This window comes from Schistocerca americana, chromosome 1 (assembly GCF_021461395.2).
Source record: "Schistocerca americana isolate TAMUIC-IGC-003095 chromosome 1, iqSchAmer2.1, whole genome shotgun sequence".
Classification (NCBI taxonomy): domain Eukaryota; kingdom Metazoa; phylum Arthropoda; class Insecta; order Orthoptera; family Acrididae; genus Schistocerca; species Schistocerca americana.
The window spans coordinates 192,972,697-192,997,551 of record NC_060119.1 but is presented as its reverse complement, the minus strand read 5'-3'; the positions used below and the strand labels follow the sequence as shown (position 1 = coordinate 192,997,551).

General features: G+C 38.3%; 1 protein-coding gene across 1 annotated transcript in view; it reads left to right on the top strand.

The window, feature by feature from the left end:
- The window catches only part of LOC124616675 (lysosomal alpha-mannosidase-like), a 136,565-nt gene that overhangs the window by 69,033 nt on the left and 42,677 nt on the right, over positions 1-24,855 (top strand). The window contains exons 14-26 of the mRNA XM_047145044.1: positions 864-889; positions 991-1,135; positions 1,244-1,319; positions 1,760-1,931; positions 2,337-2,381; positions 2,467-2,646; positions 2,714-2,869; positions 3,350-3,462; positions 5,215-5,341; positions 8,982-9,115; positions 17,611-17,830; positions 17,946-18,145; positions 18,286-18,476. Coding sequence (XP_047001000.1) covers positions 864-889; positions 991-1,135; positions 1,244-1,319; positions 1,760-1,931; positions 2,337-2,381; positions 2,467-2,646; positions 2,714-2,869; positions 3,350-3,462; positions 5,215-5,341; positions 8,982-9,115; positions 17,611-17,830; positions 17,946-18,145; positions 18,286-18,476 — 1,785 coding nt within the window. The remainder of the gene's footprint in view (positions 1-863; positions 890-990; positions 1,136-1,243; positions 1,320-1,759; positions 1,932-2,336; positions 2,382-2,466; positions 2,647-2,713; positions 2,870-3,349; positions 3,463-5,214; positions 5,342-8,981; positions 9,116-17,610; positions 17,831-17,945; positions 18,146-18,285; positions 18,477-24,855) is intronic.

Below are 24,855 nucleotides of genomic sequence, written 5' to 3'. Positions count from 1 at the left end.
GGCTACACTGTGCCAAATTGTACTCAGAACAGTTATTATTATAGTGAACTAATACTTACACAAATGGCACTGAATTTACTATCTGAACAATCTTTCTCTACTCCCATTGTACAAATTTCCAATGTTTTTATATTCTCACAGTTTACATTCCAATAATGTTTTTCAATAGTTTTGTGGTCTTTCATATTTTGCCTTACCTCAAATTTTACCATATATCATTTTTAGCTGAAAGGGATTTGTTATTTTGTGCAAAATTTCATCATTACCATGTTGATTTTTTCTTTTGTTAATTCTCTTTATTGCTAATATTGTTATACACACAGATTAAAAATATGTAAGTTATTTTATTGCTGTCTTTTTACAACAAAACTACAGATATATTTTACTCACACTCTCAGATAACTCACATCCCTACACCAACTTGTATAGAAGTAGTTACATTATAATGTAATGAATCCATTTTCTGAACAAATTCAGTTTTAACATCAGCAGTACTACTGCTCATTTTAAATTGTAAACTACTGATATCACTTTTGAAGTGACTGCAAATTTGAGATTAGTTTCTTTCATCTCTGATATACAACTGTTAAATTCACTTTTAAGATCATTACTATTTTAAGTGAATGATGTCTTTTCTCATTTCTTATATATTCTTTGTGGTTCTCTCCATCAATTTTATTGTCTATTTTCAAATCATGTTCCCCATCACTCATTTAGTCATTAGTTATAAAATGCTTTTGGGAATGAAATAATTGACTAATCGATGCAATGTCTCTTTATTTTCTCTTGCTCTTTATTGTTTCCTGTTCTGCTTTGTTCCCTAATGTTTACACACGTATATTTTATGGCTATGTACAATACAGTGGAACTTATAAGGCTGTTAGTCCATGTAAGTGTATTACATACAGATGATAGTGTCCCTACATAATTGGTGACACTGAACAAGAAATTGTGTTCTTGTGGATGGGTTATCTGCTGGGATTCACACAGATACATGTCTACCACACACAACCTACTGTACACATTGACAATGCCATCCGTGAGATTAACAACAAAAATGAGGTTTTACAACTCCTATCTCCTCTATCTCAATCACTGGATCAGTGCCACATGCTGGACAACTTGGAATATCAAGGTAACAACCGCACTGGTCATGCCATTGATTACAGTGATGCAACCACATAACAATGTTTCACAGAGCAATGCAGCAGTGTTAAGTGACACTGAACCCAATATGAACAAGCTCTCAGTTCATCACTCATGCTAGTTCACATTCATGAGCAACAGACTTTGTTTGTTGGCTTCAGTGGTCCTTGGCAGTAACCTCAATAAATGAGTTACAACCTTGATGTTGTATATTATCTTATACCCTTCTTTCATGCCTACAAAGCTCTCAAGATGGTGCTGATTTCTAATTTCACAAAACCAATGGCTCAAACACTCACACAAATCTTGAATCATAAGAGACATGGTGAAAATACACCATTCAAACTCTGCAGACATTTGCACTGAATGATTGATACCAATATCATTTCAGACCTTTTGCTGCTGCACATTTGGCAACAACAGTTGGTACCCCAAGTGCAGTTAACCTTAATTACTCATGCATTATACAAGTTGCCATTAGAGCACATACCTTTGCCAGTTCACATGTTGTGGTGGCTGCCTCAGCAACTTTCACTTGTTCCAAAGACAGCCAAGCCACCCCAGAACATCCCGACACACTACTGCTTTGCTGCAATGCTGCCTCCACCTGAAGACTGTCGAGTGTTCCTGAGCACCTTTCCATGGCAGCAGATGGTGGACATACACACCATGCTCTTCTGCACAAGTCTTGCAGTAATGAGCTACCTCAGGCAGTTAATTGCTGGTATCACAGATGTTTAGGTTTTAAGGCTACAAAGAGGAAAATAACAAGTTCACATCTGAAGGTCAAAATGCATTCTGGTTCAGGCACAACACAGAATGACATTCATCTACAATGCCTACCACAGAAGACCAATCAATACTCTATGATTCACAACCCTCATAGGACTACTCATTGTGCTAAAGGCTGCACTATTATAAGAACACAGTCACCACTAACATGACTACACTCCACTACGGCACAAACACTGTTTGTCACCGACCACTCTTCAGACTGAGTGTTTTTAATGAATATGGGATTAGACATCGCCATGCTGCCAGCCAGAATCCTTAATGGCAGTTCACAATTCCATAAACGCAATTACAGTTACTTTGGTGTTCGACATTGGTCTCGCTGATCATTGCAAGTGGCCTTTTGTGTTAACTGACATTGTTCAGCTTGTTCAGCCACTTTGACAATGAATTTTCAGAATGATCACCTGAAACATTCTGACTATGGTCACAATCTTCCCACTGTAAAGGATCACTCGATAACACACATCCCTCACAGGGTAGACAACTGAAGTACTTCTGTTTTGAACAGATTAGTGTATGATACAGTCAAGTGATACCACCAAATTACGTGAGGAGAACAGTGTATTAGAAGGTAATCTGATGGCAACAGGCTCCAAATTACAAGGGGTCTGCAATACGTTAGATGGGCTTACCAACACCCCACAGTGCAATGTGGTTCTCAGGCAGTTGTGTCCTCAGAAACACAGTGGATTGTCAAGCTACGGGGCATGGCCACTCACACAATGATGTGTGACATACTCATGCCAACCTTAGTATGGTGGTTCCATCATAGGTCTGTTGGACTGTGCCAGAACAACTATACAAGACCAAAGTTTTGATTGGAAAACTTAAGCCCACCCGGACTTTACCACCAACTTCTGATGGCAACGTGATCATGATGACATCAGAGGAAATAACACCTCACACTAATGCTGCCACTCCTCCTTCTGTCTCCTACCGATGACACTCCATCCCACCACCATTCCACAGAACCAGAGCTGTGTCATCTACTTCAGTTATGTGTCCATCATGCCCAACCATCCAAACAGAGGCTGGCTGCTGGGTCAGGTTCAAATTCCCCTTCATACCAAATTCTCCACACTTGACAGGGGTGGAAGGCAACCCAGACATAATCAATACCTTGAAAAGTGCAGTGTGTCTTTATATTCTCATGTTCATTGCTCTTTTTTGCTTCCTGTTCTGTTTTGTTTGCTAATGTTTACACACACATGTATTTTGTGGCTATGTACAATATAGTGGAATTTTTTACACTGGTGTTCCATGTATGCGTACTCTATGTAGCTGATTGTGTCCTTACACACTTAATAACATAAACACTTTTTTTCTGTTGTTTGCTGCTATGATAATGATTTCAACTCATACAACCAAGCAGGTTTGTTAATATCAATTTGGTTCCCTATTGGCTAAGGTCTATTCTAATATTACAGTGACATATCCAAGTTTCAATTGGCTGATTGCTTCAGCTATGGCTGCCACCTCCTCAGTTGTCCAATGGCTGATTTTAAACATGCCACCATCCTTGTACAGTTTTTCTAATGTTACTCAAAATCCATCTTGATTGTAAATTTTTAATTCATATGACCAGTTTCAGTTCATTCAGAACCATCTTCAGATCTGATATTTATCAGATCTGAAGATGGTTCTGAATGAACCGAAACTGGTAATATGAATGAAAAATTTGCAATCAAGATGGATTTTAAGTAACATTATAAAATCACTGATTGCTGTTATCCCATAAGACATTATGTCTGTTTTTGCAAAGCTTGTACAGTTTGCCTGCAAACCATAAAACTTACACTTATTTCCATTTACTGTATTTGTCCATGCACTCTTCAATCCTACCACAGTATGTAGTCACTTTGTTTAATAAATAGTAGTTGCTTGCTTCAATATGTATAACTGAATCTGCATAAAAGACTGATGTCACTGTCCATATATTTTCACTACTATTGTGGATAATGTCTTTTTGTGATCCTCATCCAACAGGCACCAGATGTTAAGTTACTGACCCGGATTTTACCTCGGTAGTAGCACTGTTATTCATGAGTGTCTTGGCTCTTGCAGTAATTTGGTTCAGTGATCAGTTTGTTAAATGATGAACACAATACTGTATATGAGACTTCCTGGTATATTAAAACTGTGTGCCGGACCAAGAGTCAGACTCAGGAACTTTTCCTTTCACGTCCAAGTGGTCTACTGACTGAGCCTTTCTCTTTCCCAGCCAAGTTGTTTCATTCTGAAATTGCTGTATAAGTTGTGATCTTTTCACATTTATCAACCTCAGTCATTTAAAGATGATCAGAATGCAATAAATAATTTTAACAGTTCATATATCACAGTAGAGCACCAACAATGCAAATGTAGTGCCAGAGTGGCAACATTTTATAGTACTCTTTCACTGTGAAGATACATCAATCAAACAACAAGACATAGATTTCAGTTTATTTATTTGCATTGTCTTTGCATGGAGCCATCACAGTGATGGCTTTTGCAAGCATTAGAAATAATTGTATCATAATAATTATACTTACAACATATATATCTAAAAACAAAGATGATGTGACTTACCAAACGAAAGCGCTGGCACGTCAATAGACACACAAACAAACACAAATATACACACAAAATTCTAGCTTTCGCAACCAACAGTTGCTTCGTCAGGAAAGAGGGAACTCTTTGCCTTTTAATATGTCTGCTTGTGTCTGTATATGTGTGGATGGATATGTGTGTGTGTGTGTGTGTGTGCGAGCGTATACCTGTCCTTTTTTTCCCCCTAAGGTAAGTCTTTCCGCTCCCGGGATTGGAATGACTCCTTACCCTCTCCTTTAAAACCCACATTCTTTTGTCTTTCCCTCTCCTTCCCTCTTTCCTGACGAAGCAACCGTTGGTTGCGAAAGCTAGAATTTTGTGTGTATATTTGTGTTTGTTTGTGTGTCTATCGACATGCCAGCGCTTTCGTTTGGTAAGTCACATCATCTTTGTTTTTAGATATATTTTTCCCACGTGGAATGTTTCCCTCTATTATACTTACAACATATGTTACATATAGCAGTTGATGCTTCTCATACACATTTTGTACACATTACATTACGACTGATATGCTACTGGTTCATGTTGCAGTCAGTGTTTTAAAATTTGTGGAGTGAATTTAATCATTTTTCTATAGAAAGGATTTTAATTTTGTGTTTAAATCAGTTACTACTTACACAGCAACTGCACTTAGTCACTGTTTAGTCTGTATTGTTTGTACACAATATAACTAATTATGTGAAGCTTACGCAGGCCAACCCACACAATAAATCTTTACATCTTACACATAGTATTGTACAGTTTAACTATTGGATATATAAATTCTCACATGCTGAGGCCATTGTGGAGCAACCTTGGTGATATTCTTTCAGTAATAAAAACAGTCATGCTGAAGTGACAGCGGAAGCTGTACTGATGTGTGTCACTTTTTTGAGGCATCTTCAGAATCTCTGCATGGGAAAAATACATAAAACACAGTCTAATGTATGGTCCTATCTAGGATGAGAAAGTGGTAAATTTTTTTAAAAATACTTTATAAAAGCCAGAGTGAAGGGGGACTTACAACTAGGAACTGTGGTTAATGCATTAGTCATGACTGATACCATATGAATAAAATCCTAAATCTATTATTGTACTTTTAATATTACCAGAAAAGGAAGCAAATTATAGGACACACAAATATAGTAAGCAAAACAGCAAGTCTGTTTAACTATGAACTAGATATTTAGAAAAAAGGTAAAATTATGAGTATTATTTTATAGATATTATTCATACTTCCACGGGAGTTCACAGAGCTCACCAAAAATAGATAACAAAGAAATTTTCTATATCAAATAGTTAGTAACTTAACAATGGCATCTATAAAAAGTGGGCATTTTTAAAACCATAAAAATCATGGCTAGAAAACTATCATGCTGTATTTTAGAAATAAGCATCACTTAAGGTTCAAACTTTCTGGAACATGAGGGCTTTGATTATGAATAATTTTTATAATAAGTTGGTATTAGAGAAAGTAAGATTTATGAGAGAATAGGAAATTGAGTGCTTTCAGATGTGGTGATCACTTTAACAACAAACATCCATTTGCCCATTAAGAACTTCACCTCCATGTGTTACTTACAAATCTTAAATCATGTAATTTCGCTATGAAATATTTTTCAGATAAAATAATTAGACAATTGTCATCAGTAATTGGGAAATTACACCATGATTTATAAAAGTTAATGAAGCCATGCTTGATATAATAAAGTAGCTAATTTGTGTGACAGTTCTATGCGTGTTAATCATGAAATAAAATCAAATGAAGAACAATTATTGCACTGCCAGGAGTGATACAAAAACTAAAAAATTGGTTCGAACTTGCTCTCTAACATGTTTACTTTCAATTATCAGTACAGTTGTGTACCAATATTGTATTCTGTTTCCACAACTACCATGCAGAACCATTAATGTTTCGCTTTTTTCTTTCCATCCAGATGGCTGGTACAATTTGAAACTACACTCCTGGAAATTGAAATAAGAACACCGTGAATTCATTGTCCCAGGAAGGGGAAACTTTATTGACACATTCCTGGGGTCAGATACATCACATGATCACACTGACAGAACCACAGGCACATAGACACAGCCAACAGAGCATGCACAATGTCGGCACTAGTACAGTGTATATCCACCTTTCGCAGCAATGCAGGCTGCTATTCTCCCATGGAGACGATTGTAGAGATGCTGGATGTAGTCCTGTGGAACGGCTTGCCATGCCATTTCCACCTGGCGCCTCAGTTGGACCAGCGTTCGTGCTGGACGTGCAGACCGGGTGAGACGACGCTTCATCCAGTCCCAAACATGCTCAATGGGGAACAGATCCGGAGATCTTGCTGGCCAGGGTAGTTGACTTACACCTTCTAGAGCACGTTGGGTGGCACGGGATACATGCGGACGTGCATTGTCCTGTTGGAACAGCAAGTTCCCTTGCCGGTCTAGGAATGGTAGAACGATGGGTTCGATGACAGTTTGGATGTACCGTGCACTATTCAGTGTCCCCTCGACGATCACCAGTGGTGTACGGCCAGTGTAGGAGATTGCTCCCCACACCATGATGCCGGGTGTTGGCCCTGTGTGCCTCGGTCGTATGCAGTCCTGATTGTGGCGCTCACCTGCACGGCGCCAAACGCGCATACGACCATCATTGGCACCAAGGCAGAAGCGACTCTCATCGCTGAAGACGACACGTCTCCATTCGTCCCTCCATTCACGCCTGTCGCGACACCACTGGAGGCGGGCTGCACGATGTTGGGGCGTGAGCGGAAGACGGCCTAACGGTGTGCGGGACCGTAGCCCAGCTTCATGGAGACGGTTGCGAATGGTCCTCGCCGATACCCCAGGAGCAACAGTGTCCCTAATTTGCTGGGAAGTGGCGGTGCGGTCCCCTACGGCACTGCGTAAGATCCTATGGTCTTGGCGTGCATCCGTGCGCCGCTGCGGTCCGGTCCCAGGTCGACGGGCACGTGCACCTTCCGCCGACCACTGGCGACAACATCGATGTACTGTGGAGACCTCACGCCCCACGTGTTGAGCAATTCGGCGGTACGTCCACCCGGCCTCCCGCATGCCCACTATACGCCCTCACTCAAAGTCCGTCAACTGCACATACGGTTCACGTCCACGCTGTCGCGGCATGCTACCAGTGTTAAAGACTGCGATGGAGCTCCGTATGCCACGGCAAACTGGCTGACACTGATGGCGGCGGTGCACAAATGCTGCGCAGCTAGCGCCATTCGACGGCCAACACCGCGGTTCCTGGTGTGCCCGCTGTGCCGTGCGTGTGATCATTGCTTGTACAGCCCTCTCGCAGTGTCCGGAGCAAGTATGGTGGGTATGACACACCGGTGTCAATGTGTTCTTTTTTCCATTTCCAGGAGTGTATTTCTCAGGAAGTCATTGTTGTATACCTCTGATTAAGAGAAAGTTGTTAGCTTGTATCCCACGTAGAAGCATTCTGCAGCCAACAAACTACACTAGCATTAGTACTAGTGGATTCATAAGAAAAAGAATACGTATTATAGATCATCTGTAAATGCAATAAACAACAGATTATTTTAGCAGCATGTGTGCAGGATTGTTTCGCTCACTGCTACAGTCATTCTGAATTTTTCTCCCTGTAACACAGTTTCTGAGCTGATAAGTGGAAACTACTTTACTAAATAATAGCTCTCGCTGTTGTAACAGGATTGAGATGTGATAATATCTTTTGTACTGGTTTGTCTTTCTAAGACAGCCCATTTCTCTTTGCCACCCCTATTTCTTTTTACTTAAACTGATCTCCCATAAGTTTATCTTGCATATAATTAGAATGTTTTAGTTATACAGCAATAATAAAGAAACTTCCAGTGAATATTGAACTTCTGGATCCAGAAATTGATGAATCTATGTAAAACCACTTAAAATAAAAAAATGGACATAAATGACACTCAGAACTCTAGGTCAAGTGGAATTTACAAGGTAGAGGAGATAATGAAAATAATACCATGATACAGAAAAGATTTGGATGCAGTTTTATTCCCTTATTTCAGCTACGGTATCCATAAAACAATGATATGCACTAAATGTGTCATATTTTTGCCAATTCATACAGTAAATTACAGTGGACAATTCTCCTTCATTCCAAAAATTTGTATTGGAGGGGTGTCATGACGCTCACTATCCATACAGCATTCAGATCAAAAAGGCGCAGCATTTCTGTTTACATTAGCCTGGTCAAGAAAACTATTCCCCATAATATTTACTTCATATTACAAATATATCGAGCAATTCACTGCAGTTGTTTAATAAATCTGAAAATAGCACCATAATCTCAAGATCAAAAATAAAATTGTGTGTTGAACACATTGGCTACTCATACTGAAACAAAGAGAAATATGAAACACTATTCTTCATTAAAATGCTTAAAGTTTCAGTGTGAAGCTGTTGCTGATACTGTTGCAAAATTAATGACATTATCTTATTTATGACAGGTAACAGAATTCATTGCATATATAGAGGAACAGGCATCTTATATGAAGACTGATCACGTCCTTGTCACAATGGGAGGAGATTTCCATTATCAGGAAGCTGCATCTTGGTTTGTCAACCTCGACAAGTTAATAAAGTAAGCCACAATTATATGTCAAACAAAATTTGATGATTCTTAACTAAGATAAAATATTTACTACAATAAAAAATTCAGAATAGGATCTAGTGTTCATCTACACAAATTAAAGAGTTCTTTAGGTTATTGAAAAGCAAATTTCATGCTACAGTAGTACATTCTTAAAGCACAAAAATTGGTTGCTATAAAATCTCATTTGATTACACACATTCTTAATATGAAGGCTATGAAATACAATTTAAAACAAAAAATTAGAAAAGATGATAATGAGCTTATTAAACAATTTTATCTGCAGTTGTATATTATGATGTTAATATGAAAAACAACTACAGTCCTATCATTCATTACAGATAGTTTTTCAGATAAATATCCACTTGAAACATGTCTCTTTATTTAGTTATGTAACCATTTATACAGTAATTTTGTTGTTGGACAACATAGTTGGTAGTCATCTTTGGATAATCATGCTGGCCTGCAGACTCGCTTGTGGACTTTTATTGGTTGAATACCTGAGAATTGATAGGCTTCTTAAGACAGTTTTCCTGCTGTGTGATACACTTTTCAGCAGATGTGTGGTCATTGTGTCATCTGAATGGACATGTCCATTTATTTCTGATAATGTAGTACATTTTATTAATAAAGAGATTCACATGCATGGATTTGTTAATTATTTTAGAATGCATTCAGTTTGCTTTTCTTTTTCTATTTAGTTTTATTGATAGCTTTTTGATCAACGCAATAATTCTTGTAATTCTCATGTATGCATAATTTTGCAACACATGAAGAAATTCCAACCAAAATAATACATATGCGGCTTAATGTCTGACAAAATGCACTGTGGACATAAAATGCTCCTAGCACATCTAGGGTTGAGGTGCAGCTGTGAAGGGGATGCCAGATAAAATGGATCAAAAATTAATGGCATAACTGCTGAATCCATAGTTTTTAAAACATGTAATTAAACTCAATTCATTTTTACACTATAAGCCTAGGCAGATTCATTCCTTTTCCTATAACTTTATCTCATTTGGTCATTCATATACACTGCAGTATCATAGGGATGTCATCAAATGTACATGTAATTTGATACAGTTAAGAACCTACAGTACATTAAGATTATTGAGCTATATTTCAGTATAGACCTATACATTAAGATACAATAATTTGACTTAATAATGATATATTACAATATAATAAACACAACAGGGTATACAGAATAACTAGTTATCTGTTTCACTATTAAAATCAGTTTCCAAAATTTTTGAAGAGTTGATTCATTCTAGAATAGTATCTGACCTCAGAAACTATAATATCTTCAGTAAGTCATAGTTTGGATTTCAGAAGATTTACTAACTCAGAATGCCATTTATGCATTCTTTCACAAAATTTTACAAACCTTAAATCATTAACTAGTAATGGTAGGTACTTTCTGTGATCTATCTAAGTGGATATTGAACTTCTGGATCCAAAAACTGATGAATCTATGTAAAACCACTGAAAATAAAAAAATGGGCATAAATGTCTCTCAGAACTCTAGGTCAAGTGGAATTTACAAGGTACTATGTGACTCACAATATACTTGTAGAAAAAATGAGGTTTTATAGAACTTGATGTTATAGCCAACCAATGGATAATGTCATATCTAACCAAAAGAACTCAGAAAGTTATACATAACAATTTAACCAATGAAGCAAGGGAGAGTCTTTTAAGTGTATAAATCATTTATGGGGCTCCGCAAAGTTCAGATGTGGTCCATGGTTATTTTCATGTATGTAAATGTCCTCCCATCTAACATGCAACATGCAGAATTAATTTTTCTGTGGGTGACACTAGTACTGGAATCAATCCAAATATATGTACATCAACAGAAGAAATAGCCAACAAGATTCTAAAAGTATTATTGAGTGGGCTTCTGCAAATGGTCTCACTTGCAATTTCAAAATGATGCAACGTATTCCATTCTGCACCTCTTAGAGGTACTACACCAAGGGTACATGTAGCTTACAGTGAGGAAACAATAACTAAGGTGGGAACATCAAAATTATTCATGCTAATATTAATGAGAATTTAAACTGAAAAAAACACACTTTAGAACTCGTAAAACAACTTAGTTCAGCCACGTTTGTACTTTGAATCATGGTAAATATTGATAAAAGACAAATCAGCAAGCTGGCATAAAAAAAATGGTTCAAATGGCTCTGAGCACTATGGGACTTAACATCTGAGGTCATCAGTCCCCTAGAACTTAGAACTACTTAAACCTAACGAAGCTAAGGACATCAGACACATCCATGCCCGACGCAGGATTCTAACGTGCGACTGTAGCGGTCTCGCGGTTCCAGACTGAAGCGCCTAGAACCACTCGGCCAAAGCTGGTATATTTTGCATATTTTTATGCAGTGGTGTGACATGGAATAATGTTCAATGGTGAATCATCTTTACAGATGAAAGTTTTCATTGCTGCAAAATATGTAGGAATGCTTGGTGTGACAGTAAGCTGGATGCAAACACCGTAGATAGTGTTGTACACCTTTATAACAATCACAACTGCAAAAGCACAAAATCAGAATACTAACAGAAATAGGCGCTTAAACCCAAAATAACATCAAAGATTAAAAGTATAAAAGAGATGACACATTTCCTAGTTGAAGGCATTTATTATAGTTGATTGTTTGGTTTCCAACCATTTTTCAAAAATCCGGAGCCCCTTAAACGTCAGGGAACTGGTGTTTTACCACTCACCCTGCACAAGTCCTCAATATTGGTACTTCCAGCAGCTATGGCTGGTATTTGCTGCTTGGGCTGCTGCTGTTGTTGGCAGTCGGTCATGCATGGACTGGCAGAAGGATTCGCGTGCAGTGACCAACAAGCAGTGAGGATGTGGACTGGTAGTCGTGTTTGTCTTGGCCACTTGCGGGAGTGCCAGTTTAAGATTCTCAATGGAGACCACTTAATCCCAGTTATTGCCCCATATCTTGAAGCTGTGGGGGCCACATTGCTTAACTGGAAACGGACCCAAATAACACCGTGTAGATGGAGGATGGTCTCACTCATCTTGAAGCCACACATGGGAATTGTTGAACAAGTCCTTATCCATAAAAATGGCTTTATCCTCTAGCAGCTTGGGTAGTGTCAGATGGAGAAGTGCCATAGTTTCACATATGTGGCACCTAAACTCTGAAAACGCCACTGTCACACAGAAGTCCATTGGTATGTCCAACAGCAATTCTGCTGGTAGCTGCAACATTTTGTCATAGACTCATTGAGCAGGAGTGTGCCCCAGTCCTCCTTGAGCGTTGACTTCAGTCCTAGCAGGACCAGCAGTTGGGTGTCTGCTCCTGTATCAATAGTGCACATCAGTGTCACCTTCACAGTACAGCAAAATCTTTCCAACATTCTGTTGCTGGAAGGGTGATAATTAGTTGTATGGATGAAGTTGCACTCACAGATATGAAGAAGTTCCTGCAATAATGCTGTTGCATGTTGTCTGCCCTGTCAGTTGCAATACTTTACTGTGCATCAAATCTTGTAATCCATCCACTGAGTACTGTCATGGCAGCTGTTGTGTCAGCGATGTCTGTGACTGGACATGGCTCCAGCTATATTGTAAAATGATCTACTACAGTAACTAAATAGCCATCTGAGTAAGGTGGGGCCCCTACCAGATCTTGCTGAGGGCATGATGATGTTTCATGTGGGGCTGGTGATGTGTCGCACCACTTTTAATTGTTGACATCTCTCACATTGTTCTGCATACTTGGGGTTTTCTGTTTCATTCCTGGGCACACCACCATCCTCATCAGCAGTTGCATCATAGCTCTCACTCCCTGGTGTGAAGGGCCAGGAATACCTATAAATCTGTTTGGTGGAAATTTCTGGGAATGAACATATGTGTTATACTATGTGTGACATTACACCACAATGTTAAATATCCTACTGACATTTTTAATGCTTGAGTGTCAGACAAAATTGTCCATTTGCTCATAATTCACATAATTCTGCTGAAGAGTTTGTGCTTGGGCCATGTGGTTCCAGTTCACTGTTTTTACACTTGCACAACACCATTATAAGCAATCGGTCACAATGTTTTTGCTACTGCAAATGTGACAGACATTCTTGGTGAATTGTGAAATAAAACTGGCATGTCTGAGGAGTCTCGGCGAATCTTTTGAAGTTCCCTTGCTGAGGATAGACGTTATTGGTGCATCATCTGCATGAATAGCGAAAGTGCAGCCATGTGTTAAATCTCTGAAGTGATAGATAGCTGCGTGTGCCTCAAAAAGTTCCCTCTATATAGTATTCCAAGCCTTTTGTGCAGGTGTAAGCAACAAGCAATAAGCTGAGAGGCCGCCAAGTGCTGTCAACAAGTTGCTTAAGTATTGTCCCCACACTGGCTGGTGTCCACCATAATGGTTAGTGGCACATTAATCTGAGGACTTGTGAGCAGTACTACCCTCACAGCATACTCCTTTAGTCTGTCAAATACTGCTAACAGCCTGTTGCCCCAAGGAACCATTTTTATACCAACCACGTATTTGCCCTTGAGCAGTTTTTTTAATGGTTCCAACAGTGTTGCTGCCTGGAACAGATTCTGGCAATAACAATTAAGAATTTCAGAAACTGCCTGAAGTCCACAAATGTTGCTGGAAGCAGAATCTGTTGTATGGCTGACACACACTCCATCATTAAAGTTAACTCATCTGCTGGTATCATAAAACCGAGGAACTTTACTTCATTCTGTCAAAAAAAACACACTTGTCTAAACTGATCATCAAGCCAGCTTCTGGGAGTCATGAAAAACTTGCTGTAAATGAGATTTGTGTTACTCCTGAGATTTTGAAAAAAATAAGGGTGTCATCGATATAGCAAAATAAAAATAACATTGATCATTCGTGTAGTCAATTTACTGCCTTTTTGGGTGCAATGTTTGAGTAGTTGCTAGAATGATTACAAATAAGTTACTTATGTAGTCAGCTAATTTCTGATCCCTTATTAATTAGCCTCCATTATCTAATTATTTTGTGCCATATTGATCCTTGCCTTTTTGTGTGTTTTATTTCTTATGCTATCTAATAAAAAATTGGGATTGGTAGTAACTAGGCAATGGCAAACAGTTAGTACTAAATATAACAATGCATAATTGATACCAGACATTGCCTACACATTTTCTATATCTTATCTGCATGACAGAAAGCAGAGTTTACCACTTTCATGATCATTACATTGCAGTGGGTGTTCTCAGTTTGAAGCCTCAGACATATTGTTTTAAGAAATTCTGTATTTGGTCTTTTGTTGTTCCTTGATATACATTTTTGATCTGTCACTTGCAATGCCATACATCTTTTGCAGATGAGACAAGTATACATATAAGAAACAGAGTTAGACCCCTTAATGCAAGGGCAACTAATAAATATTTCAAAATATTATCATTTGTTTCTAGACAAAATGACTATAGACAGATTTTGGAATGACAATAAATTCAGTTCAGTAATTACACAGAGGGCCAGAAGCTAAAAATTTAATCCACTTAAATAATGAATTACAAAAAAAGACAGTGTTCAGTTTTAAGGACTACACATATTGAATTGAAACACCTGTGATCTACAAGTCATGAAGCAACTTGGTTCAGCTTCATTTGCAGTACAAAGGGCGTTCAAAAAGTTTTGCAAACTCGTCTAATTTTTTTATTTTTTGCAGGAGGAGAATGAAATTTTTTGTAAACATACTTGGAACATTAAGCTATACATTGAGCCTACTCAATGTAGCCTCCATCAGCTGTGACACAACTGGCCCAATGTTCTTTCCATGATGTAAATGCACATTGGTAAAATTCTGCAAATTGACTTTTACACCATCGCTTTACACAGGAAATAAGGTCTTTCTCACTATCAAATGTTTTACCATGCAGATGGGCCTTCAAATGACCAAAGAGGTAAATATCAGACGGAGCCAAGTCCGGACTGTAGGGAGAATGAGGAACAATTTTCCAACCCATTTTCCTGATTTTCTCGTACGTCATTAGGGCTGTATGGGATTTGGCATTGTCATGTTGTAGTCCAAGAGCTAACCCTGAAGCTGTGTATTGATGGGTGTTGATGGCAGTTTGCAGCTTGTCCAATGACAAACAGTAACAGTCCCAGTTAATTGTGGAGCCAGGTTCCAAAATGTTAATGAAAATGACACCACACTGATCCCAGAAGAAGGAGGCCATCACCTTTCAGCCTGCTGTTCATGAAAGTCTTGGTTTCTTCTTCTGAGGGGAACCCGGATGACACTACTCCATAGATTGGGTTTTGCTCTCAGGTTTGGACAAAACAACCACATTTCATCCTCAGTAATGACGCCGTCAAAACACTATTTTCACTCTTCAGTAAAGGTCATCCTTATCATTTTCATTTCTCTTGTCAATAGTCTAGGCACCCAAGTGCACAGATTTTTCTGTACCCTAGTAACTGTACCAATGATACCACACTACCCATGACAAACACACTGCCCATGACAAACACACTACCCATGACAAACGAGTCATTTCAGCAAGCTGTCGTGTCATCACACATCTGTCATTTTGGATGATTTGATCAATAGTCTCCTTATTCACATCACTCATTGCTGTCGATGGCCTACTGCATCATGGATTGTCCAGTAGAGGGAAATCACCATGTTTAAACCTTTGAAACCACCGCTGAATACTGCTGTGATCCACTGTGTCCTCCCCATAAACAGGGAGCAACTTCCTGTGGATCGATGTGGCAGAGTCATTGCCAGTCTTGAAGAGGAACCCCATCACCGAACGTTGTCGCAACCCGACATCTACTTCACGAGCCATTATGGCTCACCTGTAAATAAAATAAACTACTTTTATACAACAACTTATAGCTAAATGTTCCAAGTACGTTCACAAAAATTTCATTATCCTCCTGCAAAAAATAAAAAAACTAGAGACTGTGCAAACATTTTTGAATGTCCTTTGTATATATGACAGCTACTATTGATAAGCGACAATGATTGTATTTCTTTATTGTACATATCTTCATTCACTAATGAGAAAAGATTAACTTTTAGAAAAATTTTCAAACAATGGAAAGCCCAGGATAAAATAACAATACTATGAAAAGGATAGACTGCTAATCAACATATAGAGGAGGCATTTTGTTGCAGACAAACTCAATGAAAAGATGCTAAACATTTATGCTTTTGGACAAAAAAGTCCTCCTACTGAAACAGAAAACACACATTCAGACAAGCACAACTCACACACACACAGTCAGTCTACGGGCACTGGGGCGTGACTGAACTGTGACTGTGTCTGACACTATCAGCAATTTGGGGTGGCTGGTTGGTGTTTTGGGGGGGATGGGGGGTAAGGAGGAGGCATAGTTCAGGGAGGGGGAGGGATAACAGGTAGGAGTGGGGGAGAATGCTATGCTTGAGGGAGGGGGGGGGGGGGGGGGGGGGGGGGGGAAGAGAGAAGTAGAGAAGGGGAAAAGACTAGTAGTGCAGTAGTGCATTGGTGAGATAGAGGGCATGTGTACTGCTGGAGTGGAAGCAGCGAAGGGCATAGGTAGGTGGAGGACAGGGACTAGCAAAGGCTGAGGCCATAAATGTTACATGAATGAAGGATATATTGCAGGCAGAGTCAATACATGCACAATTCAAAAAAGTTGCTATGGTAGGAAGAATCCACTTGATGCAGTCTGTGATGCAGTCCTTGAAGTGAAGCACATAATGCTGGGCAGTGCGTTCAGCAGGTGGGTGGTACAGCTGCAGTTTGGCAGTGGCTGCTCATGAGGACAGATAGCTTGTTAGTTGCCTTGCCCATGTAGATAGTGGCAACGTGGTTGCAGCTTACTTTTGAGGATCACATGGCCCACAATTTATCCCCATAAACACTTCAAGAATTTAATGTCTGTACATATGGAGTTAGACACATGCATGTGTATCTATTCAACACTGTATCTCAATGTGTGACATCACTTTTAGGTGTAATAGTGGAGATTAAGTGCATTAAGGAATTCTATGTTGGCTTACTTCCTTCAGAAGACTTGTTGAAACTAATGTATTAATTAAAATATGGACAATCCAGGATGGAATGTATTATAATTGTGAGAGTCTTTTTGTTGTGCCTATCTGTGACTTGGCATCTCCACTATATGGTGAGAAGCAGCTTTCTTTCTCACAGTAATGTATTAATTAATTTACACAGACTGGGAACACTGCCTTTGAGTAACTCAGTAACCATCTTGTACATTTTTTTAGCTATATCAGTCTCAAATCACACAAAGTACATCATTAGTACTGCTCTTGAATAAAACATATTTCTTCCATTTTTCAGAGAATTCTCTTCAGGGAATACGATTTGTGTAATGTAATGTTTTTTAACGTACATTTAAGGCATATGAATCAGGAAACAAAATTGTTTTTTGTGCACAGAAAATGTGAGAGCAACAGGAAAACATTTCTGAAGAAAAATGCACATGTGAAAATATTGCTTTTAGGTATGTGAATGAACGGCAGACAGAAGGAAGTAAACTGCATGCATTATACTCAACACCATCATGCTACCTGAAAGCTGTGAATGATGCAAACATAAAATGGGAACTGAAAGAAGATGATTTCTTTCCATATGCTGGTGATGCTCATGAGTACTGGACAGGATATTTCACATCAAGAGCAACTAGCAAATATTTTGAGAGACAAGGAAATAATTTTCTTCAGGTAATTACAAGTACAGCTTGAAGGATAATTCTGATAATTACATTAGTTTTTTTAAATATTGTAGTAACATTGTTCATAAGGAAATATGTCTTACATGAAAACTAAATTATTTCAGGTATGCAAACAGCTGTATGCATTAGCAGATGTTGAGGGCACATACAGTGAGGACTTAGAAAAATTACAAGATATTATGGGAATTTATCAACATCATGATGCCATTACAGGGACAGAAAAACAGAATGTGTGTGATGACTACAATCTCATGCTTTATGATGGATTTCAGCATTGTGGAAAAATTGTCGATAGGGCATTGAAGTAAGTAATGCAATTGTTTGAAATTCATTGTTCAAACAGTGAATGATTTTGGAAGAAAATATATAATCTGGAAGTAACATTACAATAAACATAGAACAACTTGGGCCTTTGTTATTATGTAAGTACATTTCTGTTTACAGTAAGATATCTGCAGGTGGTGTCTCCACACTTTCATTCTCATCATGCCTCCTCAGCAACATAAGCCAGTGTGATATATCTGAGAGTTCATCGAATTTTGTAGTGACTGTGTATAATCCTTTAAGCCAAGCAACATCCTATTATGTCCGTATTCCTGTGCAGGATGGCACATACTCTGTGACAGATGCAAATGGTAAGTAACAATAGGATTATTCTATTATTATTAAGCAGCAATGGTGGTAGTCTATTATTATTATTATTATTATTATTATTATTATTATTTCACTGATAAACCAAATGGGGCACAATTATAAATTTCATTTGCTTTCTGACATTTTCTTCTTTATACAGGTCCCCTGGTCATCCCCCACCCCCACTTCCAACCACCACCAGCACATTAGACATTCCAACAATTTCCAGAATATGTGGATCAGGGGTGTAAATTCCACACGACTTTAATGTTTCTATTTAATTTTACCAGAATATAAGCAACTGCTATTGGCCTGTTTAAATTTACATAAACACTTTGTCTGAAGCATTAAACAAAAGATGTAAGAGGAGTAAGTGGAGGGGTAGAGCTTTTTTTAAGGCCATTACTTTTCTATTGATATACACATATAAACTAAGAGAGGAGTACTTCCAATATTTATGAGTGTGAGTTGATTAGCACTGCTCATAATTTGTTGTTAGTATACTTCACAGAAATAGCCAACAGTGGTTGCTTCTGCCTGTTAATGTGTTACTGGACTAATTTAATCCTTCTACACTGAAGAAGAATTTCAGAATGTTTAATAATATGGTGTGTGTGCAACTGGGAGAGAGAGAGAGAGAGAGAGAGAGAGGGGAGAGAGAGAGAGAGAGAGAGAGAGAGAGCAGGGTGCAGGTGGGGAGGGGAGTTAGATGGAGATAGACTGAACATAATTAACTATAAATTGGTATGAATAAAAATCATGTAAATGGTCAGCGTGTTACCACACTTTTCACTGTTTGTGGAATATATGTGAAATAATGAATGAAGGTCCGTGTCTATTACTGGTTTGTCATCTTGGAAGGTCCCAAAAGTTGTGGCTGTTGCACTTAAGAAATCTTTGTTATGTATGTCTTATGGAGATTTTCAGATAGTTTTACTATTTTTCAGATAGTTTTACTATTGGTGTTTGCAATAGATATGACCAACTGTCAGAATCTAGTGGAGAGGAATCTCTAGTAGCTATAGATGTAGGAAGTATGCAACAGACCTCAGCAGTTACAGTGGCTAGGACAGTTGCAAAGTCTAAGAGAAAGAAGAAGGTTCTGCTGTTAGGTAGTTCTCATGGTAGAGGTGTAGGCCAGCAGTTGCAGGAAGTGTTGGGAAGTGAGTACCAGGTCACCAGCATTGTGAAGCCTAACACAGGATTGGCTCAGGTGACTGTTAACATAGGGGGGTTAAGTAGGGATTTTACTAAAGAAGATCAGGTAGTGATTGTGGGTGGGGCTGGCAATACTATTGATAGGGATGGGGAGTATGACATAGATGGTGACCTGGAAAAGATAGCCACTCAGACTGGCAACACGAATGTGCATTTCATGGAACTGTTTCAGCGTCACAATCAGCCTCATCTTAATACAGCCATCAGGCATAATAACATGAGACTTTGGGGTGCGCTGATGACAGAAGGCATGAGACACATTTCAGTGGTGTCGGTGGAGTCTATCAGCAAGACAGGTTTCACTAGACATCGCCTGCACCTCAACAGGTATGGAAAGGGGAGGTTGGCAAAGCTTATAGGTGACAGCATAGGTGGGGTTGGTGGGATCACTCATGGGAAAATTCCTGTAGTAGTGGGTCTTTGAGCTGTACCTATTTTAGACTGAAGTCAGCTGATAGGTATTCCTGCTTAAGGGAAGTCTCTCTAACAAAGGAACCACTTTCGACAAAGCTTAGGTATCCGAGTAATGAGGGAATTCATATATTTCATCAAAATATACAAGGTATTAGAGATAAAGTTAGTGAACTGCTTATAGATGTTGACTCTGAAATTATTGGTATATCTGAACACTTGTTAAAGAAGGAGATAATTCAGAGGCTTCCTTTACCAGGATACAGGTTGGCTGGCAACTTTTCTAGGAGCTCTTTGCAGTGTGGGGGAGTAGCCATGTATGTGAAAAATGGTATCCCATTTGAGTCAATTGATGTTTCAAAGTACTGTACTGAAAGGTGTTTGAATGTTGTGCAGGTGTAGTTAAATTTAGTGGAGCTAAACTTCTAACTGTTGTTATTTATAGATCCCCAGACTCCGATTTCACAACATTTTTGCTACAGCTAGAGGAGGTTCTTGGTTCACTTTATAGGAAATACAAAAAGTTAGTTATATGTGGTGACTTCAGTATTAATTGTATAAGTGATTGTGCAAGAAAAAGGATGCTGGTAGACCTCCTTAATTCATATAATCTTATGCAAACCGTATTCTTTCCAACGAGAGTGCAAGGGAACAGTAGAACAACCATAGACAACATTTTTGTTCATTCCTCATTACTAGAAGGGCATTCTGTTAGCAAAAAGGTGAATGGCCTTTCAGATCATGATGCACAAATTTTAACTCTAAAAGATTTTTGTGTTGCAACACATTTTACATATAGTTATCAACTTCTTAGGAAAGCTGATCCAGTTGCTGTAGAGACCTTTGTAAACCTTATCAAGGAACAAGAGTGGCAAGATGTTTATAGTGCTGATACAGTAAACGATAAATATAATGCTTTCCTCAAGACCTTTCTCGTGCTCTTTGAAAATTGCTTTCTGTTAGAACATTCAAAACAGGGTACTAGCTCAAACAGGCAGCCTGGGTGGCTGACTAGAGGGATAAGAATATCCTGTAGAACAAAGTGGCAATTATATCAAAACGTTAGAAACAGTCAAAATCTAAATTCAGCAGCCCAATACAAACAGTACTCTAAGGTGCTTAAAAATGTTATTAGGAAGGCAAAAAGTATGTGGTATGCAGATAGAATAGCTAAGTCTCAAGATAAAGTTAAAACCGTATGGTCAGTCGTAAAGGAAGTGGCTGGTCTGCAGAGACAGGTCGAGGATATAGAATTAGTGCGTAGTGGGAACGTCCGTGTTACTGATAAATCGCATATATGTACAGTATTTAATAATCACTTTCTGATTATAGCAGGTGAACTAAATAGAAACCTAGTCCCAACAGGGAATCATATAGCACTCGTAGAAAAAAGTCTTTTGAGACTGTTATCTGAAATGCTCCTCCATGATACTGACAAGAGGGAGATTGAGTTAATAATTAAATCACTAAAGACCAAGAGCTCTCATGGATATGATGGGGTATCTAGCAGAATACTGAAGTATTGTTCTATGTATGTTAGCCCAGTACTTAGCCATATCTGTAACTTTTCCTTTAGGAGTGGTCGGTTTCATGACCGTTTTAAGTACTCGGTAGTGAAGCCACTTAAAAAAAAGGGAGACAGGGATAATGTTGACAATTATAGCCCTATTTCTATGCCATCGGTGTCTGCTAAAGTTATTGAGAGGGTTGTATATATAAGGTTACTGAAGCATTTAAATTCACATAATTTGCTGTCAAATGTACAGTTTGGTTTTAGAAACGGTTTAACAACTGAAAATGCTATATTCTCTTTTCTCTGTGAGGATTAAATAAAAGGTCACGAACACTAGGTGTTTTCTTTGATTTAATGAAGGCTTTTGACTGTGTTGACCACAAAATATTATTGTAGAAGTTGGACCACTATGGAATAAGGGGAGTAGCTTACAATTGGTTCACCTCTTACTTTAAGAACAGAAAGCAGAAGGTAATTCTCCGCAATATTGAGAGTGGTAGTGATGTTCAGTCCCAATGGGGCACTGTTAAGTGGGGCATTCCCCAAGGGTCGGTGCTGGGGCCACTGCTGCTTCTTATTTATATAAATGATATGTCTTCTAATATTTCAGGTGATTCAAAAATATATCTGTTTGCTGATGACACCAACTTGGTAGTGAAGGATCTTGTGTGTAATACTGAAACAGTGTCAAATAATGTAGTTCATAAAATAAGTTTGTGGCTTGTGGAAAATAATTTGATGCTAAATCACAGTAAGACTCAGTTTTTACAGTTTCTAACTCACAATTCAACAAGAACTGATATTTTTATCAGACAGAATGGGTATGTTATAAGCGAGATGGAACAGTTCAAGTTCCTAGGCGTTCGGATAGATAGTAAGCTGTTGTGGAAAGCCCATGTTCAGGATCTTGTTCAGAAACTAAATGCTGCTTTATTTACCATTATAACAGTATCTGAAATAAGTGACAGTTCAACATGAAAAGTAGTCTACTTCAGATATTTTCATACGCTTATGTCATAAGGTATTATTTTTTGGGATAATTCTTCTGGTTCAAGAAGGGTATTTTTGGCTCAAAAACAGACTGTTCAAGCTATGTGTAGTGTAAGTTCGAGAACCTCTTGTCGACCCCTATTCAATAGTCTGGGAATTCTCACATTGCCCTCACAGTATATATTTTCTTTAATGTCATTTGTTGTTAGCAATATTAGCTTATTCCCAAGAGTTAGCAGCTTTCACTCAGTTACTACTAGGCAGATATCAAATCTGCATGTGGAATGCACTTCCTTGACTCTTGTGCAGAAAGGATTGCAGTATTCTGCTGTATCCATTTTCAATAAACTACCACAAGAACTCAAAAACCTTAGCAGTAGCCAAACACTTTTAAGTGTAAACTGAAGAGTTTCCTCATGGCTCACTCCTTCTATTCTGTCAAGGAGCTCCTCAAAGAGTTGAAAAATTAAGCAAATTCCAGTGTTACATTGTTGATTTTCTTTATTTAAACTTACGAATTGTCACCTGAATATGTTTCTTATATTTCATTTTATCTGTTTCTACTATCGTGTTATAATTTCATGTATTGTCTTGTTCCATGACCATGGAGACTTCTCCTTAATTTGGTCCCACAGAACAATAAATAAATAAATGTCACCCAGACATAGATTTTCTGTGGCTCCCCTAAACTGTTTAAGGCAAATGTTAGTATGATTTCTTTGAAAAGGACATGACCAATTCTCTTTCTCATCCTTTCCCAATCTGATCTGGTGCTGCATTTCTAGTTGCTCAATCATCAATGTGATATTAAAGCCTAATGATCTCCTCCCACCCTCTAACATAGTTTCTCATGCTTATTAATACTGCAACTAACAGTGAACACATCATTTAATGCTCAGATCATTTAAGTTCTTTCAAAAATGTTAAATCCAGTGTTAAATACCAATATTTTATTGTATTGCTTACAGAGATCCATGACAAACAACATTTTGAAAAATGCTGGAAAAATACTCTCAACCAGTGTCATCTAAATCTTCATCAACACACTTCACATGCTGAACCCACACAGCTGACTCATTTAAAATGTTCATATTTGATATATATATTTTATACATCTTACGAAGATACCTAAATGTTCATGGTTAATAAACATACAGATTTAAAGAAGGCATCACACAAAATTAATTTTACTGAAGAATGTGTACCATAATTGCAAAGATTCGGCTCTTCCACACCATTGAGGGAAGTTGCAGTTATGATCCATGTAAAACATAAATAAATAATCTGCTAAATAGTCAGAGAAAAAGAGAACAATAGAAAAATTATATAAAGCAAATGAGAAAAGAGCAGAGCTACATACATACACTGGAAGCCACTCTGAAGTGAACTTAGCATTGTGCCACCTGTTGGTATTCCTTTCTATTCCAGTTGTGTATGGAGGGCAGAAGAATGACTACTTACATCAGCCAGCCACGGCATGCGAAACTCCATGCATGCACTGTATGGGTTGCGGGTGGGTCAAGGCCAGGACTGTCACTTGGCTTTGCACGATCCCTCCCAGAAGTAACTGTTACAGCATGATATTTCATTTAGTATTCTGGTGTGGCATTTTTCAGTTGGCACTACTCTCTGAGTTCAGCAGAATTGCGCTCTCTGCACTATTTAAAGCTTGCTATTTGTTCATAGTATGAAAGAGTGTTGACTGGTCCATGGCTGTCCACACAAAAACAGACAATCTAACAATCTATCATTGCAATCCCTTACAATGCTGGGAATGACAGAAGAGAGCAATGAGATTCCTCAGTTCACTTAAGAGACAGATACTGTGTATTTGTTTGCTGTGAGAGGACATTACAAGATCAAGCAGAAAGAATTTAAAGATTTAGTTGACAATGAAAGAGCAAATAATTACGATACTTGATAGATGGGGTTCATTATTCTATACATTGAAGAGCCTTAGTGCTACATTTGCAGGCTTGGAGCACATGAAGAAACTGATGGTATAAATAGTGAAATTTCCGAAATCGCATATGTTATTCCATTGTCAGTTGCAACAGTTTTCAATGGAACTGAACAAAGACTGTGGAGACCTCATATATTACTGCAAAAGACTTTGATTAAGTCAAGGAGAATACCTGGAATTTTTTGATTTCAAACTCACTAATGTTGAATTTATGAAGGAAAAAGTAGTGCAGGAACAAAAAGTAGAACATCTGGAATGGAGTGCAGACTTTGCATTTGAAGCAGAC